The sequence below is a fragment of the Oryctolagus cuniculus genome, chromosome 2 (genome assembly GCF_964237555.1).
Source record: "Oryctolagus cuniculus chromosome 2, mOryCun1.1, whole genome shotgun sequence".
Lineage (NCBI taxonomy): Eukaryota > Metazoa > Chordata > Mammalia > Lagomorpha > Leporidae > Oryctolagus > Oryctolagus cuniculus.
The window spans coordinates 13131226-13151062 of record NC_091433.1 but is presented as its reverse complement, the minus strand read 5'-3'; the positions used below and the strand labels follow the sequence as shown (position 1 = coordinate 13151062).

General features: G+C 35.7%; 1 protein-coding gene across 24 annotated transcripts in view; it reads left to right on the top strand.

Annotated features, from left to right (window-relative positions):
• LCORL (ligand dependent nuclear receptor corepressor like) overlaps positions 1 to 19837 on the top strand; it is a 216165-nt gene that overhangs the window by 62283 nt on the left and 134045 nt on the right. For 21 of the 24 annotated variants that reach the window (XR_011386200.1, XR_011386199.1, XR_011386197.1 and 18 more), the window contains exon 2: positions 17769 to 17834. The exons of the other annotated variants lie outside the window; for them this stretch is intronic. Coding sequence is in view for 16 of the 21 variants with exons in the window: in XM_051841977.2 (XP_051697937.2) it covers positions 17769 to 17834 (66 nt within the window). In the remaining 5 variants the exon portion in view is untranslated. The remainder of the gene's footprint in view (positions 1 to 17768; positions 17835 to 19837) is intronic. 24 annotated transcript variants of the gene reach the window in all.

The following is a 19837-nucleotide window of genomic DNA, read 5'->3' as shown; positions in this document are numbered from 1 at the left end:
AGAATATATTTAAAGCAAAACAAGAAAAGCTCTTAAAATGCAATGATATGATGTCAAACAACCCAGTTACAAATTCTGCAAAAGAGTCAAACAGGCAGAGGGATATGAATGGCAATAAGCATGTGAGGCCAGCGCCGCAGCTCAATAGGCTACTCCTCCGTCTGTGGTGCCAGCACATTGGGTTCTAGTCCTGGTCAGGGCGCCGGATTCTGTCCCGGTTGATCCTCTTCTAGTCCAGTTCTCTGCTGTGGCCCGCAAGTGCAGTGGAGGATGGCCCAAGTCCTTGGGCCCTGTGCCCTTATGGGAGACCAGGAGGAAGCACCTGACTCCTGGCTTCGGATCAGTGCAGTGCGCCGGCCGCAGCATGCCGGCTGCAGCAGCCACTGGAGGATGAACCAACGGAAAAGGAAGACCTTGCTCTCTGTCTCTCTCTCTGCTGTCCACTTTACCTGTCAAAAAAAAAAAAAATAAAAAAATAAATATAAGCATGTGAAAAGATGGTCAATGGAGATATGCAAATTAAAACCACAGTGAGATAACAATGACATTAGAGTGCTTTTTTAAAATCATTAAACTAAATATTAAAAAAAAAAAATAAAAACAGAAAAATGCACAACTGGCAATCAATTGGTGGGGATGGGAGTTACCTACGATAACTTTCCTGCATGGATGGCAGATGGCAGAAATGTAAAATTCACTTTGAAAAGAATTTGTCTTAAAAAGCTAAGCATAAAACTGTTAAAACCACTATGGAAGTCAGTTTGGAGATTCCTCAGAAACCTGAATATAACCCTGCCATACAACCCAGCCATCCCACTCCTTGGAATTTACCCAAAGGAAATCAAATTGGCAAACAAAAAAGCTGTCTGCACCTCAGTGTTATTGCAGCTCAATTCACAGTAGCTAAGACATGGAATCAACCTAAATGCCTATCAAGAGTAGACTAGATAAAGAAATTATGGAATATGTAGTCTCCAGAATACTATACAGCAGTAAAAAAACAATGAAATCCGGTCATTTGCAACAAGATGGAGGAATTTGGAAAACATCATGCTGAGTGAATTAAGCCAGTCCCAAAGGGACAAATATCATATGTTCTCCCTGATCGGTGACAACTAACCGAGCACCTAAAAGGAAACCTGTTGAAGTGAAATGGACACTATGAGAAACAGTGACTTGATCAGCCCTTGTCCTGTTGAGGAACAACTTACTACTTTATTCCATTTAGTATTTTTTGTTCTACTTAATACTATTAGTTGAACTATTTAATTAACACACAATTATTCTTAGGTGTTTAACTGAAAAGTAATCTCTGTTAAATATAAGAGTGGGAATAAGAGAGGGAGGAGATGTACAGTTTGGCACATGCTCAATCGGACTTGCCCCAAATGGTAGAGTTAGAAACTTGCCAGGGGATTCCAATTCAATCCAATCAAGGTGGCATGTACCAATGCCATCTCACTAGTCAAAGTGATCAGTTTCAGTTTATAATTGATCATAATGATAAGATTAGGAGTCAAAGGGATCACATGAAGAAGACTAGTGTCTGCTATTACTAACTGATAGAATTTAAAAGGAGAGAACAATCCAACATGTGAAGCGGGATACACAGCAGACTCATAGAATGACAGATATCCTAAACAGCACTCTGGCCTCAGAATCAGCCAAGACACTCTGGCAAAAACAAACAAACAAACAAAAAAACTAAAAGATCTCTGAGTGAGATCCCAGTGGAAAGAAAGGGCCATCGCAGAAGGAGGTACCTTTCTCTGAAGGGAGGAGAGAATTTCCACTTTGATTATGACCTTGTCCAAATAAGATCAGAGTTGGCAAACTCAAGAGGCTTCCATAGTCTTGGCAACTCATGACAAGAGCCTAGGGTGACTACTGACACCATAAACTTGAGTGTCAGTTTTTTAAGTCAACAACAGGAGTCACTGTGCACTTACTCTTCATGTAGGATCTCTGTCCTTACCGTGTTGTACTTTGTGAATTAACATTATAACTACTACTAAGACAGTACTCTCTATTTTGTGTTTCTGTGTAGGTGCAAACTGTTGAAATCTTTACTTAGTATATACTAAATTGATCTTCTGTATATACAGATAATTGAAAATGAATCGATGTGAATGGGATAGGAGAGGGAGCGGGAGATGGGATCGTTGAGTGTGGGAAGGTAGTTATGGGGGGAAAAGCCACTGTAATCCAAAAGCTGTACTTTGGAAACTAATATTTATTAAATAAAAGTTAAAAAAAAGGAAAAAAACAGCTATTGAGCTAGGGTTTCCAAAAGATTCATACTAAATCTAAATATACTTAGAGTCTGGTTTAGTTCATGCAGACAGATGCATTGCAATCATTCTGAAATTGATGAACCATGTAGAATGCCCTGTTGAAGTGGTTTCTTGAAAGAGTAAACTATGGTTCTGTCCTCGAGGAGCTTGTGACCTAGTTGGGGAGATGAGAAGTAAACACACTGATATTTAAACAACAATACTTGTCTTGACTATTGATACAGTTGTTTTTTTTTTTTTTTCCTTCATACTACTTGTTGAACAACAGTAACTGTTGTTACTGTAGGGTTAATCTTATGTGTATAACATTAATTAAAAATAGATCTTAGTAAAAAAATAAGAATGGGAATAGGAGAAGGAGGAATAATAGTGGGAGTGTGGGAGGGAGGGAGTATACCGTGGGAAGAATCACTATGTTTCTAAGTTTGTATACATGAAATGTGTGAAGTTTGTACACCTTAAGTAAAAAGTTTTTAGGTAAAAAATAAACACTACAAAACTTAAAAAAAAAAAAAACTAAGCATAAATCTATCACGTAACCATTCTATCACATTCACCTTTGGTTGTTTACACAAGACAAAAGCATATATTTACTAACTTCTTTTTTTAAAAAAACATTTACTCATTTATTTGAGACACAGAGTTAGAGAGAGGGAAATACAGAGAGGTCTCCATCCGCTGGTTCACTTCTCAAATTGGCCAGAGCTGGGCCGGTCCAAAGCCAGGAGCTTCTCCTGGGTCTTCAACATCAGAGAAAGAGACCAAGCACTTGGGCCATCTTCCACTGCCTTCTTAGACCATTAATAGGGATCTGGATTGGAAGAGGAACACCAAGACTCAAACCAGTGCCCAGGCAGAGGCTTAGCCTATTATGCCACAGCACCAGCCCCAGCCCCAGCCCCATTACCAACTTCTGACAAGATAAAAAATTGTATAAGTGTACAATGTAAAATAGTAGGAAATAACAAATGTGATAACTAGTAGCAGTGTAAGAAATTTCAAAATTATTCTGCTGAGTGAAAAAGACCAACCCTCCTCCCTCCTTTCCAGAAAAGAAAAAGTTAAAATAGGATTGTATCTTTACGAAATCATAGGAAATACAAACTGGTCTGCTATAGTAACCAAAAGCATTTGAGTGTTTCCCTAGAATTTTAAGTGGAGGGAAAGATGGATTAGAGTCAAGCATGAAGATACTTTTGGGAATGTTTAAGCTGTTGCTTTGATTGTGGCAGTGGTTTTATGGGTATATGCATGTCAAAAGTCTTCAAAACTCTGTGCAATCTTATGTTGGTTATAGTTATAGTAATATTTTGAGAAAGTGTGTGTGAACCTCATATACTTACACAGATCTAGATGATACGTAGGCTACTACGTACATACGTAGGCTGTAGGGTATATACCATCATATTATTTGGCACATGACTGAATGTTAAACGTGTAGTTACTTTACTGTAATTTAGTCACTGCAGATGAAAAGACCAATGAATGTGAAAAATAACAAACTACCCCAAATGAAGTACAGATATTGAAACAACTGGGGAAAAATAGTGCATAATGACTTGGTGACCTGTTGGACAGTATCAAGTGGTCTTAACAATTATTTGGAATCCAGGAACAAAAGAATACCATAGGAAAAAATACTTGGGGAACTACTGCCCAACTTTTATCCCCCCAAAATTGATGAGAACTGTAATCCTACAGATACGGTGAGCTCAGCTTACCTCAACATTCACAAAACCATAGCAAGACATGTAATCAAGTTCCTGAAAGTGATAATAGAAAAAAAAAAGACTGTATAAAACATCCACAAAAAAGATACATTATGTACAGAGTATAAAAGAAAAGAAAGACTAAACTTGTCATTGACAATGCAAATCCTTAGACAATGGAAGTACATCTTTAATACACTGGGATAAAAAGAACGCTGGAAAAGATAAACCAATTAAATTATGACAGTTTTAAAATGCAGTAATAACCATAATTACATTAAATATTAATGGTCTAAACACTGCAGTTAAAAAGTAGAGATTTTCAGGCTGGGTAAAATGGAAGAACAACTGTACATTTTATTTTAAAAAAAACCATTGCAAATATGAAGACTTAGATAAATTAAAGGATAAAAAAGATACATAATGAACGTGCTAATCATGTGAAATTCAATCATAAGAAAGCAGATATGGCTGATAAAACATCAGATATATTAAACTTCAATACATGGATATGGAGAGGCATTCATAATGATGTCAGTTCACAGAAGAGCCATACCAATATTTTGGAATATGCATTCAATATCAACTTTAAAATACATGAAGTGAAAACTATAGATAAAACAGAAAATCAGTGTAGATGTAGAAGACGTACAGAAAACTGTCTCATTTAGGCCTACTTGACATTTACAGTATACTAACAACTGCAGATACACATTATTTTCAACTGTACATGGAATATTCTCAACATAGATCATATGTTATTCATATACATAGCCTCAGGTTTAAAACCTTAAGTTACAAAGTAAGTTTTCTTAATACAAAGAATTTAATTAGAAATCCGTAACAGAATTCTGAAAACTGACAAATTTTTAAAATTAAACTGCCTTTTTATAGTGTGTAAAACAAGATTTTTATGGGATGGAACTGAATAGAAGGAAATTTATAACCGTTAATGCTTTTATTTGAGAGAGTAAGAAAAAAGGTCTCAATTATCTAAGCTTCCACCTTAAAAATTTAGTAAAATAGAGGCAAGTGAAACTAAAAGATAATTGAAAGGAAATAAAAATGGTAAGGGTAAAAGGTCAATAACAATACCATTTTAAGAGTTAAAGCAGTCACTGAAAAAAGTAGACAAGATAATTAAGCCAGGTTCAAGAATCAAAAAACACATCACTGTAGATTCTGTAGACATTAAAGTGGTAATAAGAACATCCTTTGAACAGCTTTTTGCAAATAAATGCTGTAACATACACATTGCTAAAACTGAATTAAAAAATAACCCGAATATGAGGGTACTGCAGAAGATTCATGGAAAATACATACTATCTTTTCATTCCACTTTGCTATAAACTTTGTGAGTACTTTCAGTTTTCTGTCAATTTAAAAAACTGTATTCATAGTTTAAAGTTTACCACAAAGAAAATATTGACCCTATTAAATATTTAATGTAAAAATATTACAATATACAAACTCAGAAAATTGAAAATAGATTACTTCCTTATTTACTTGATGAGGCCATTATTATCCTATTATCAACACCTAGTAAAAACCTTACAGGAGAAAAGATGTTCAAAGTAATTAGTCATCAGGATATTTCAAATTAAAAGATTGTGAAATATCCATATACATTCCCTGGAATGACTTAAGATTGATAATATGTTGACGTGTATTGGTAAGACCTTGGTTTGACTGAATCTCTGATATATTGCTGGTGGGAATGTAAAATGGTGGCAGCCAATTTGTAAATCTGCCATTAACTTTCTCAATTAACAAAAAACCAGTAATGATATTCTAGGTATATATTCAAGAGAAACAATAATATACATACAGAAAGACCATATATTTATACATACACACACACATATATATATATATATATAAAATGTTCATAGTAATTTTAAAAATAGATTTTAAACAAATCAAATATCTGTTGACATGATTATTAAACAATTTGTGGTAATCAATAAAAGGGAAACTGCCTCAGCAAATAGAAGTACTTCTTTAATTTTTATTTATTTATTTGAAAGAGTTACAGAGAGAGATCTTCCATCCACTGGTTACTCCCAAAATGACCACAACAACCAGGCGGGGCTGGGCCTAAGTCAGGAGCCAGGAGCTTCTTCTGGGTCTCCCATGTGGGTGCAGGGTCCCAAGGACTTGGGCCATCTTCTGCTGCTTTCCCAGGTGTATTAGGGAGATGGATTGGAAGTGGAACGGCCGGGACTGAAAGTGGCACCCATATACGATGCCTGCACTGCAGGCTGTTAGGCAAGATAAATGTAAAATACAGAGGAGAGAGTGGTATGAAGGATAGGAGACTAGCTTAGATAAGTTGTTTTTTTTTTTTTTTTTTAATTTGACAGGTAGAGTTATAGACAGTGAGAGAGACAGAGAAAGGTCTTCCTTCTGTTGGTTCACTCCCCAAATGGCTGCTATGCTCGGCACTGCACCGATCTGAAGCCAGGAGCCAGGTGCTTCTTCCTGGTCTCCCATGCAGGTGTAAGGGCCCAAGCACCTGTGCCATCCTCCACTGCCTTCCCGGGCCAGAGCAAAGAGCTGGACTGGAAGAGGAGCAACCAGGACTAGAACCCGGTGCCCACATGGGATGCCGGCGCCGCAGGTGGAGGATTAACCAAGTGAGCCACAGCGCCAGCCCCCAGCTTAGATAATTTTGATCATAGTCTTAGGATATATGTTATATCATCCCTAGATGCTGCCTAAAAGGGATATTATAGGCAGAAGGAAAATAACTCTGCAAGGTTGCTCTGGGAAAGTAATGAAAAGCAAAGATACTGATAAGTATGTGTGCAAAATAAAAGAACATCATGTTTAGTTAAGCAGACAAAATGCAAATATAAGTAGGAAGGAAATTTAAGTTGTGGAAGGACAGGTAAGCATTTTAATTAAAACTAAGCCTATTTACTAATAACCAGTTTAACCACAAAAAGTATAGAAATAAAGGTCATAATTCTCATTTTGTTTAAAGAAGTGGAATGGTAAATACTCAGCCAATTTCGGCATATCCAAGAAAGGGAACAAAATAGAACTATTGAACCTTGACATAAATAGAAAACTAGATAAAGATTTACAAGTTAAATATATTGCTAATTCTGTTGAATTCTGACAGTAATGTGAGAGCAGGTTTTTAAAAAAACCTATATGCTATTTTAAATACTAAACATTATCACGAAATAATTGAAAAAGGTGTATCATAAAAAATGTTTTATAGCCACCACCATAAGGATTAATCCAGAAATGGAGGGTCACTTCATAATTATATATCTGTTAAATAGGATTTTTATAACAGTTATGATAAGCACTTATAGCATAACCTCTAAAGCTTATAAAGAAAAAATTTATGGAACATATGAAATAAAGTCACAATATTATGGAACTTTTTTCATATTTTTTTCAGTGGTCATTGCACAAGAGCATGTATTTAACCTAATAATTAAGTTATATTAATGTACCAGGGTTCAGATACCCAGCTCTGGCTCCTAACTCCAGTTTCCTGCTACTGCAGATCCTGAAAGTCAGCTGTGATGATTCATATAATTGCATGTCTGCAGCCTACAAAGGAGACCTGGATTGAGTTCCCAGTTTCTGGCTTTGGACTGGCCTCGTTGAAGCCATTGTAAACATATGGAGAATGAACCACTGGGTGACAGTACTCTCTGCCTAAATCTGTTTGGATTTCCTGCCTTTCAAATAAATATTTAAAAAAAATAATTAGTAGAACAAACACATAAGAAAAATGAGTGAAGATGTGGATGATATTAAAAGCACAGTTAGCATGCTGACTTAATAAACAAATATAGAATGTTGCATCCAAAAATTTTAGCATATATCTTCTTTTCAAGTGTAGTAGAGAATTTTCAAAAATTGTTTATATTTATCATAAAAAGTTTCAGTAAATTTCAAACAATTGAAATCATTTTGGGTATTTTCTTTGATTACAATATAATTAAATTAAAATCTAAAAAGAACAGGTAGATTATGCTTACGTATTTGCAAAGTAAGAAATATGCCTCTGAAAATCCATGAGCCAAAAAAGAAATCATAATGAAAGTTGGGAAATATTTTGAATGAGTGATACAGAAAATACACTTCAAAAGTTGTGGATGCCATTTATTGGAGTACTTGAGAATTTACAGCTTTAAGTGCATATGTTGGAAACAGAAGAAAGAAACATTAACGAGCTAAACATGCATCTCAAGAAGTTGGAAAAATAAGAGCAAAATGTAAAAGTAGAGGACAGGAAGAAATAGAAGCAGAAGCATACATTAATGGATAAGAAAACAAAGTGCAATACAAAAAAAAAGGCATCTCCCCAAAATTTTTTCAAAATACAGATAATTAAGTTAATAAATTTATAATGAGCTTTATTGAGAAAAAATATGTAGGTCACTGTAAAGAATGAAAGCATCATCGATGTTGCTGCTTAGTATATATTGTCATGCAAAAAATTGGAAATGGGCAAGTTCTCAGAAGAAATATAACTAATAAAAGAAATAGAACACTTTGAATAGATAGGCCTTTGACGGTTAAGTAAATTTGATCAATAGTAGCCACTTCAGTAGGAATCCCAATTGACTTCTGGCTGGCCATATTTTACTAAATATTCATGCCATGCATCCCATATTTCATTTTATTCCAGAATAGAAAAAGAAGTGACGTTGCTATTCATAAGGATAATAGAACATTGATATCAACACTTAAAAGTACAACGAAGAAAATTTTTACAAGTAGTTTCAGTGGCAAATGTAGATGACAGAAATTTTAGGAATTATCAGTACAGTAAATCCAGCAAATGTGTAGTATAAAAATACTTCATGATAATTGTTTTTGCTAGAAATGGAAAAAGGTTGATTTAACAGAAGTCAGTGTGATTCACTATATTAATAGATTTTTTAAATGACATTATTTCAGTAGCTTCAGAATAAGTGATAAAATTTGAAATCCATTTATGATTTTAAAAAATTCCTGGTAAGCTAAAAATAGAAGGAACTTCTTAAATGTGATGAATGATATTCTGTAAAAAGAATACAGGAACACTGAATGATAACATTTTGAATGCTTTCCACTTCAACTGAGTGTAAAGCAAGGCTGACTGCTATCACCACTACTTTTTGGCGTCATTGTTTGAGGACTTGTAAGGTAGTAAGGCAAGAAAAAAAAGAAAGGTAATATGGATTGGAAAGAAACAAAAATCTGAATTATTATCTATAAGTTATAAATCCATATATTAAAAAAGACTCCAGAAATCTACACATACTGTTAGTTTAGCATTATTGCTGGACACAAAGTCAGTATACAGACATCACCTGTGTTTCTATAAAGCTTCAAGAAATGAAACTTTTAACTAAAGATACTACTTATAATACCACAAACCCTATGGTGCATGAATACATTTTTAATAGGATATATGGAAGAGGTTGGTCTTCTCTAATGAAGAATTAAGGATGAGAGTATGACCCTGCTTTTTTTCTTTAAGCTTAAGTCCAGGAAATGTGAATTGTTTCACTTCAGTGGACTTTTACTGAAAGAGGCTATGCATTTGATCCAGCATATCAGAAAATAACATCTAAAAATAGTAATTTGCAATAATATTTTTGAAACACATTGATCATAGCAAAGAAAACATAATATCTCATTAATAAAAGGAAAATTTGGGCTTATTCTTAGTCTCTACCCAGGGTGAATGTTTTTTCTGTAGCATTCTTTTTTATTTTTATTTTTTGACAGGCAGAGTTAGAGAGAGAGAAAGGTCTTCCTTTTTCATTGGTTCACCCCCCAAGTGGCCCCTGTGGCCGGTGCGCTGTGCCCATCCGAATCCAGGAGCCAGGTACTTCCTCCTGGTCTCCCATGCGGGTACAGGGCCCAAGCACTTGAGCCATCCTCCACTGCACTCCCAGGCCACAACAGAGAGCTGGACTGGAAGAGGAGCAACTGGGACAGAATCTGACGCCCCAACTAGGACTAGAACCCAGGATGCTGGCACCTCAGGTGGAGGATTAACCTAGTGAGCCGCGGCGCCGGCCCTTCTGCAGCATTCTTGAAAGTTCTGTAGTAGTTCTTCATGTTTCTTGCTGAAATTTCCATTTTTGGGAATTGGTAATAAGTCATTTCACAAGGATTTTTATTTATTTTTGAAGAGCATAATTTCAGGAGTTTTATTTTTTTAATTTTTTTCCAAAGAAACCTTTATTTAATTAGTGCAGATTTCCTAAGTACAGCATTAGGAATATAGTGATTTTTCCCACCATACCCGCCCTGCCACCCACCTCCTCTTCCCTCATTCCCAAAGTCCCATTCTTCATTAAGGAAGAAAAAACAAAACAACAACAACAAAAAACTGTTCCTCCACAGTCAAGACAAGGGCTCTGCAAATTATTGCTTCTCAAAAATGTCTATTTCACTTCTACAGATTTCCTTTGAGGTGCTCTATTAGTTATCACAGATCAGGGAGAATATATGGTATTTGTCCCTTTGGAAATCACTTGTTTGAATAAGTATGATATTTTTCAGGTTCATCCATTTTGTTGCAAATGAACAGATTTCATTTTATCTTTAATGCTGTGTACTATTCCAGAGAGTAGCTATCTCATAATTTCTTTATCCAGTCTTCAGTTGATGGCATTTAAGTTGATTCCATGTCTTAGCTATTGTGAATTGAGCTACATTAAACATGGGGGTGTAGATAACTCTTTCATATGCTGATTTAATTTCCCTTGGGTAAATTCCCAGGAGTAGAATATGTGTCATGTGGTAGGTATATATTCAGATTTCTGAGCTATCTCCAAACTACCTTCCATAGTGGTTTGACCAGCTTGCATTCCCACCAACAGTAGATTAGGGTACTTTTTTCCCCACATCCTTGCCAGTATTTGTTGATTTCTGTGTGAAAGCCATTCTAACAGGGGTGAGGTAAAACCTTACTGTGGTTTTGATTTGCATTTCCCTGACAGCTGATGATCCTGAGCATTTATTCATGTATCTGTTGACAATTTGGATTTCCCTTTTGAAAAATGTCTGTTTAGGCCGGCACCGCAGCTCAATAGGCTAATCCTCTGCCTGCAGTGCCGGCACACCGGGTTCTAGTCCCGATCGGGGCGCCAGATTCTGTCCCGGCTGCTCCTCTTCCTGTCCAGCTCTCTGCTGAGGCCTGGGAGTACAGTGGAGGATGGCCCAGGTCCTTGGGCTCTGCACCCGCATGGGAGACCAGGAGAAGCACCTGGCTCCTGGCTTCGGATCAGCGGGGTGTGCCGGCCGCAGTGGCCACTGGGGAGTGAACCAGCGGACAAAGGAAGACCTTTCTCTGTGTCTGTCTCACTGTCCACTCTGCCTGTCAAAAAAAAAAAAAAAAAAAAAAAAAAAAAAAATGTCTGTTTAAGTCCTTTGCCTATTGCTTCACTGGATTCTTTGTTTCATTGTTGTGGAGTTTCTTGATCTTTTTATATTTCTGGTTACAGATCCTTTATTGGTTACATCGATTGAAAATAATTTCACCCATTCTGTTGGTTGGTTCTTCACTTTTCTGTTTCTTTTGCAGTACAGAAGCTTTTCAATTTGATGTAATCCCATTTGTTAATTTTGGCTTTGATTACCTGTGCCTTTAGGGTCTTTTCTAAGAACACTATGCCTGTTCCAGTGTCTTGCAGGGTTTCCCTAATTTGATGATAATAGGTCATAGATTTAGATTCTTTTCCTTGTCTAATGGCTCTGGCTAAAACTTCCAAGAGTATACTGAACAGCAATGGCAAGAGTGGGCATCCTGGTCTGGTTCTGGATCTCAGTGGGAATGCTTCCAACTTTTCCCCATTTAATAGTACACTCACTATCAGTTTATAATACATTGTCTTGATTATGTTGAGAAATGTTCCTTCTAAGCCCATTTACTTAGAGTTTTCATTATGAAAGGGTATTGTATTTTTGTCTAATGCTGTCTCTGCATCTATTGAGATAATCATATGGTTTTTGTTCACTAGTTAATGTATTGTATCACATTGATTGATTTGTGAATCTTGAAACATTCCTTCATACCAGGGATAAATCCCACTTGGTCGGGTTGAATGATCTTCCTGATGTGTTGTTGGATTCAATTGGCCTGGATTTTGTTGAGGATCCTTTGGGTCTGCGTTCATCAGGGAAACGAGTCTGTAGTTCTCTTTCACTGTTGTGTCTTTTCTGGGTTGAGGAATTAAGGTGATAATGACTTCATAGAAAGAATTTGGGAGGATTCTCTCCTGTTCAGTTGTTTTGAATAACTTAAGAAGAATTGGAGTTATTTCTTTAAATGCCTGGTAGGATTCAGCAGTGAAGACATCTGGCCCTTGGCTTTTCTTTGTTGGGAGGGTTTTTATGACTGATTCAATTTTCATCTTGCTAATGGATCTGTTTAGGTTTTCTGTGTCTTTTGGCTCAATTTACATAGGTTTTATGTGTCCAGGAATGCATCTATTTCTTCTAGGTTTTCCACTTGTTGGCATACAGCTGTTAGTAATTACTGATGATTCTTTTTATTTCTGTGGTATCTGTTGTTACATTTCCTTTTGATCTCTAATTTTATTGATTAGGGTCTCCTCTCTTTTGGTTAATTGGGCCAATGGTGTGTCAGTTTTGTTTAGTTTTTTTTTTTTTTAAAAAAGCTCTTTGTTTTGCTTATCTTTTATATTTTTTGTTTCAATTTTGTTTATTCTCTAATTATTCCTTTCCTCTCACTAGTTTGGGTTTGATTTTCTAGATCCTTGGTTTTCTAGATCCTTGGGATGCATTAGTAGCTCATTTATTTGGTGTCTTTTCAATTTCATGATGTAGGCATCAATCGCTGTAAACTTTTTCTTTAACACTGCTTTTGCCATATCCCATAAGTTTTGATAAGTTGTCTTTTCATCTTCATTTGTTTTCAGAAAATATTTTATTTCTCTTGATTTCTTTAATGACCCACTGTTCATTTAGGACCATGTTGTTCAGTCTCCATGTGTTTGCATATGTTCTGAGAGTCCTGATCTGTTGTTTTCCAATTTTCTTCCAGTGTGGTCAGAAAAGATGTGTGGTATGATTTATATTTTTTTGAATTTGCTGAGACTTGCTTTATGGCCTAGCATGTTGTCAATCCCAGGGAAAGTTCCATGCACTGCTGGGAAGAATGTTATTCTGCAACTGTAGGATGAAAATTCTGTAGGTATTTGTTAGGTCCATTTGGTCTATAGTGTCGATTAGCTCTGTTGTTTTCCTTGCTGATTTTCTGTCTGGGTGATCTGTCCATTGCTGAAAGTGGGGTATGGAAATCCCCCATTAGTATTTTATTTGAGTCTATGTCTTCCTTTAGATCTCTTGACATTTCTTTTAAATAGCCAGGTGCCCTATAATTGGGTGCATATACATTTATAATAGTTCCTTCTTCTTGTGCAGTTGATCCCTTAATCATTACATAGTGCCCTTCTTTGTCTCTTTTGTTTTAAAGTCTATTATGTCTGATATTAGGATGGTTACACTAGCACTTTTCTGGTTTCTGTTATCATGGAATGTCTTTTTTAATCCTTTCACTTGTAGTCTGCATGTGTCTTTGTTAGTGCAATGTTTTTCTTATAGGCAGTAAATAGATGGGCTCTGCTTTTTGATCCATTCAGCCTGTCTGTGTTTTTAGCTTGAGGATTAAGGACATTTACATTCAAAGTGACTATTGATAAGTAACTTCTTTGCCCTGCCATTTCTCCATAAATATTCTTATTTTTTATTTTGGATTTCCTTTTTACATTTACTTGGAGATTTTTCTTCCTTTACCTTCTTCCACAGTGATGACAATGTTTTTATGTTTCTGTGTGTAGCATATCCTTAAGCATCTTCTGCAGGGCTGGATAGGTGGTGACAAATTCTTTCAGTTTCTGTTAGTCATGGTAAGTCTTTATTTCACCTTGATTCATAAATAAGAGCTTTGCATGGTATAGTATTCTGGGTTGACAGTTCTTTTCTTTTAAGTCTTGGAATATATTTCACCATTCTCTTCTAGCCTGTAGGGTTTCTGATAAGAAATCTTCTGTGATTTTAATTGGCGATCTTCTGAAACTAATCTGGCATTTCTCTCATGCACATTTTAGAATCTGTTCTTTATTTTACTGTGGAGTGTTTGATTACAATGAGTTGTAGTGAAGATCTTTTCTGGTCATGTCTATTAGGAATTCTATGCGCTCCTGTACTTGGATGCCCTTTCTTTCGCTGAATTAGGCAAGTTTTCTCTTATTATTTCACTAAAAAGGCCTTCTAATTCTTTCTGTCTTTCATGCCTTCAGGAACTCCTAGAACCTGTATGTTGATTTGTTTGATAGTATTCTGTAGATTTCCAACAGTGTTTTTTATTTTTATAATTTCTTCTTGTGTTTGGTCTGTATAATTTCCTGTGCTTTGTCTTCTATGTCAGGTATTTTTTCTTTTGCTTCATTGATTCTGTTGTTAAGGCTTTCCACTGCATTTTTTATTCATTCTATTGAATTCTTCATCTCCAAGATTTCATTTTGCTTTTCTAAGATCTCAATTACATGAGAGAAATTTTCTTTCATGTCACGTATGAATTTAATTAATTCATACATTTGCTTCTGATTGTTTCTAAGTAATCCTATGATCAATTTTTTTGAATTCCATTTCTGGCATTTCTTTCAATCTCATCATCTTCACAATCTAATATTGAAGTGCTGTGTTCTTTTAAGGGCAGCCTGTTGTCTCCTTATTCTTTTTTCTTGAATTGGTGTGCTTGTTTTTGACATTTTTGGAGATACTCATTGGTTTCTGCTCTGTTTTTCCACTGACAACTTGTATCTTTGGACTATGAGTGGATTAGTGGAGTGTCTGCTTTTCAGGGAATTCCTAGTGACCTATGGTGTGTGTGGCCAGGGAGTTCTGTTTAGTTCTCCAGGGTGAAGGGTGTGTCTGAGGTGACACACCCAGTTTTGGCATGGTAAATCTTTTATTTTTATTTTTTATTTTTATCAGAAGGGAGGTTTCTTCTTGTCTCTTGGCATAGACTCAACTGAGCTTCTCTCCCGTAAAAGACTAGTGCCAGTGCCACAAGGACCACACAAAGTATTTGCGCAGTCCTCAATGTAAGCAGATTCCCCAGCAATGTCCCTTGCCAGGTAACCAGGGAGCACTGATGTGTGGCGCCTCCCACAGTGACTACCCAAAATCCCAGCCACATTCTGAGTCCTCCCACATAGCCTCAATGTTTTCACAGTCCTCACACACAAACCTCCCACAGTCAAAAGCACCTAGCCCCAGTCTGTTCTCCCCACCAGGCTCAGGATTCTCTGCTTGGCTCTCTGCTAGACAGGGACATGAATTGGCACAGATGTTATGTATGTCCAAAATGGCGCCTGCTCTCTGTCAGCTTGTTACAGGACACCTTTGCAGAGTGATCGGGGACAGAGAAAACGTACCCCCCACCCCTTTGTTTTTTCTCCTCTAGTTTGGCGGGTACACTATTGCCCATAGGGCTCCAAACCAGATTCCATCTAGACTATTCTGGCAGCTTTTTCACCAGCGACTTGGTCTTACCTCACTTTCCAATGCTGGTGCAGAGGCTCTCAGCTGCTGAGGTCCTAAGTTGTGCACATCCTCACCCTCCATGTTGGTCCAGTGTGTTCCTCCAATTTGTGTAGAATTTCCTCAGTTGTTTTCTCCCTAACTGGTTCCTGAGACTGCCTACAAGGATTTTATTCAATGAATATTTACTAAGTATCATAAGTACCTCACTTTATCAGCTCTGGGATACTGTCAGTTTTAAGATGTACCCTTAGGGCCGGTGCCAGCATCCCATATGGGCAGATTTCTTAATAATATTGTAAGCAAGGAAATACTGAGAAGGCATGGCCTGAAGCGCCAGCATCCAATATGGGTGCTGGTTCTAGTCCGGCTGTTCCTCTTTCGATCCAGCTCTCTGCTATTGCCTGGGAAAGCAGTGGAAGATGGCCCAAGTCTTTGGGCCCCTGTGCCCATGTGGGAAACCTGGAAGAAGCTCCTGGCTCTTGGCTTTAGATCTGTGCAGCTCCAGCCATTGGGGCCAGTTGGGGAGTGAACAAGTGGATGGAAGATCTCTTTCTCTCTCTCTCTCTCCCTCTCTCTGTAACTCTGTCTTTAAAAAAATAAATAAACAAACAAACAAAGGGCCACACTGTGGCACAACGGGTTAAAGCCCTGGCCCAAAGCATCGGCATCCCATATGGGTGCCAGTTCTAGTCCCAGCTGCTCCTCTACCAATCCAGCATCTCTGCTGTGGCCTGGGAGAGCAGTAGAAGATGGCCCAAGTCCTTGGCACCCACGTGGGAAACCCGGAAGAAGCTCCTGGCTCCTGGCTTCAGATCGGCGCAGCTCTAGCCATTGCGGCCATCTGGGGAGTGAACCAGTGGATGAAAGACCTCTCTCTCTGTCCCTATCTCTCTCTGTAACTGTCTTTCAAATAAATAAAATAAATCTTAAATAAATAAATAAATAAATGAACAAAACCCCCCAAAATTTTTAAAAACGATATACCCTTAATTCTTGTTATAATAAGTGAAAAAAGTTGCCACTTTTTGACTGATATACCATATTTTTAAGATAATTCGAATTTTGATATTGAAATGCTTTTAAAAAGCATCTTTAATTTATGAGATACCTGCATTGAAGTATTTCTGATATTTTACAATTTAGAGATACCACTGAGAAAATCTTTTCTTTCATTTGTAAGATTTATCATGCTACCTTTAGCTTTCTTGAAGCTTCTTTATCCACATATGTTTATTTTAGTTCTTTTTCTTGGCTTCCCAACTATTTTGCCATCCTGGGCATTTTTCTTTTTAGATGTTTTATGGTTTGTTAAACTCCTTAAAATTAAATATAACAAACTTAAAAACTTTATAAAATATTAAAATTATCTAGAAAGTAAAATACTTGTGAAACTTATGAAGTCAGATTTTAACTTGACAAGATTTTCATTGTTATTAAAATCTAAAGCAATCCATAACAATGAATAAATTGTATTAATTTTGACAAATAAGTTTAAATTTTATGCATATTTCTTACTCTTTTAACTGTGCTTAAATACATTATTTTAATTAACATTTTTTAAAAACATTGGATTCCAATACATGTATTCTCAGTATTTCCTTGCTTACAGAATTAAGAAATCTGCTCATGATTTTTTTTTTTTTTAAAGATTTATTTATTTGAAAGGTAGAGTTACAGAGAGTCAGAGAGAGAGAAAAAGGTCTTCCATCCTGCTTCACTCCCCAGATGGCTGCAATGGCTGGCACTGTGTCAATCCAAAGCCAGGAGCCTGGAGCTTCTTCTAGGTCTCCCACGTTGAGTGCAGGGGTCCAAAGACCTGGGCCATCTTCTGCTTTCCCAGGCCATAGCAAAGAGCTGGATTGATAGTGGAGGAGTCAGCATTTAAACTGGCACCCATATGGAATGCTGGCATTGCAGGCCACAGCTCTACCTGCTAGGCCACATGATACTATATTTTAATCCCGGAATATTTCTAAAATGACAGAGATGTTTGTTTTAGTAGTGAATACTTATACTTCACTATTTTCATTTTGTTATCAGTCATATAATTTCTAATCATTTTATGACTTGCATATTGCCTAGTTCAATTTAATCCGACTGGAGGACAAACACATAGAGCATGTTAAATTAATAATTTATTGAGAAACAGAATTTGTTATTTTTAAGTTTTGTGAAGTATATGGCTTCTTCAATAGTAAACATACTTTCCTCTTTTAAAACACAGGTTTTGAGAGTATTTTAGAAGGGCTTTATGGACCACGGCTACGAAGAGACCTCAGTTTATTTGAAGGTAATTTAAAAATTTTTACTTTAAATTTTTATCTGTCCCATTTTACAAAAGAAAAATGGTTCTACACTAACTTTATATTAAACATGTATTTACTTTCTCTTATAACTAAAAAATATTTTTAAATTGACAAAGTAATTCCAAGTACTCCTTTTAGTATATAAGTTCTTTTTTTAAAGGTTGGTATACTAAATCAAAATAGAAAACAAAAGTTTGTTTATGGCTCAGTTTGTTATTTTGTAAATTACATGCCTTAACTCATTCTTAAACAGGATTTAAAAAATCAACCAAACATGTCAATTAATTAAATCAATTATTGTATGATGTTATTCTGTGTTTAATCAACTTACTGAATTATTTAATGTCGCCTAAAAGATTTGAGAGATCCATTTCTTGTAAGGTGCTTCCTGCTTTGATTTCCTTTTCAGCTATTATATCTAAAGGATATTCCAAAGTAGTAATAATTATGTCTTAAAGTTACCACTTTGTTTTCATACTGTCTTTAAACCATATTGAAATGCTTTTTCTCATGTTTGCCAAAAATTATGACTATTCTATCTATTTAAAATTTTTTTTAGCTTTTATTTAATAAATATTAATTTCCAAAGTACAACTTTTGGATTACAGTGGTTTTTCCCTCCCCCATAACTTCCCTCCTACCCGCACCCCTCCCATCTCCCACTCCCTCTCCCATTCCATTCACATCAAGATTCATTTTCAATTATCTATATATAGAAGATCAATTTAGTATATATTAAGTAAAGATTTCAACAGTTTGCACCCACACAGAAACACATAGTGTAAAGTAGTATAAAGTACTGTTTGAGTACTAGTTATAGCATTAATTCACATTGTACAACACATTAAGGACAGAGATCCTACATGAGGAGTAAGTGCACAGTGACTCCTGTTGTTGACTTAACAATTTGACACTCTTGTTTATGGCGTCAGAAATCTCCCTAGGCTCTAGTCATGAGTTGCCAAGGCTATGGAAGCCTTTTGAGTGTGCCAACTCTGATCTTACTTAGACAAGGTCATAGCCAAAGTGGAAGTTCTCTCCTCCCTTCAGAGAAAGGTACCTCCTTTGATGTCCCATTCTATTTAAAAGATTTTCTAAATATTTCTTGCATAAGTTGTGAAAATTGAATACAGTTTATTAAGCTCAGATTATTTCCCCAAAAATTATGTTTCTTATGTGCATACAATTATTTTTTATAACATACAAAGAACAAAGGTTTATAATTAAATTGAAGATAATTTATTTTTATTGCTAAAATCTAATTTTTAAATTATGTTTGAGAAAGAAATTTTTAATGTATTGCTAAGTATAATTTTGGCGCCGTTATATATTTGTCATACAACCTTTATACAAGAAACAGTTTATCATTAATTATCAAAAGTCTAAATAAAGAAACTACACATACACACACTCCTATGTAGTATTTTTACTCTAAGATATCTCGGTAAAATAATCAAATCAATGTGCAAGTGATATATTGCTTATTATTGTCCTTTTAAGGTTGTTTTTAATTTATCTTGCTTTTATTTTAAAAAAGAGTGTTTTATACATTATTTATAGCTATAAATGGAATGTTTATAGCCATTAACAGTTATCACATGGAGATATTGTTGGATTGAAAAAAAGCAAATTGTATTGAAGTGTTTGTGGTGGTTATGTTTCAAGTATGGATTATGGATGAGCCCTATATGAATACTACAGATTATGGACAGTTTCTCTATACATGATTTTTCTAATATCAAGCATAATTTCTAAAATAAGAAAAAAATTAAAATATAGTTATTTTTCTTACTGAAACTTACAAATACAATCGGAAAGAGAAATCTATTCCAGGCTAAGTGCATTATGTATTTTTGTGGTCACTAAATTTTTTCTGTGATATTGATGATACAGTGTGTGTACTAATAGTGTAAAATATCAAAAATTCCAGAACTAATGCAATTGATTGGAGTTTCAAATTCATGAACTCTTTCACATATAAATTGTG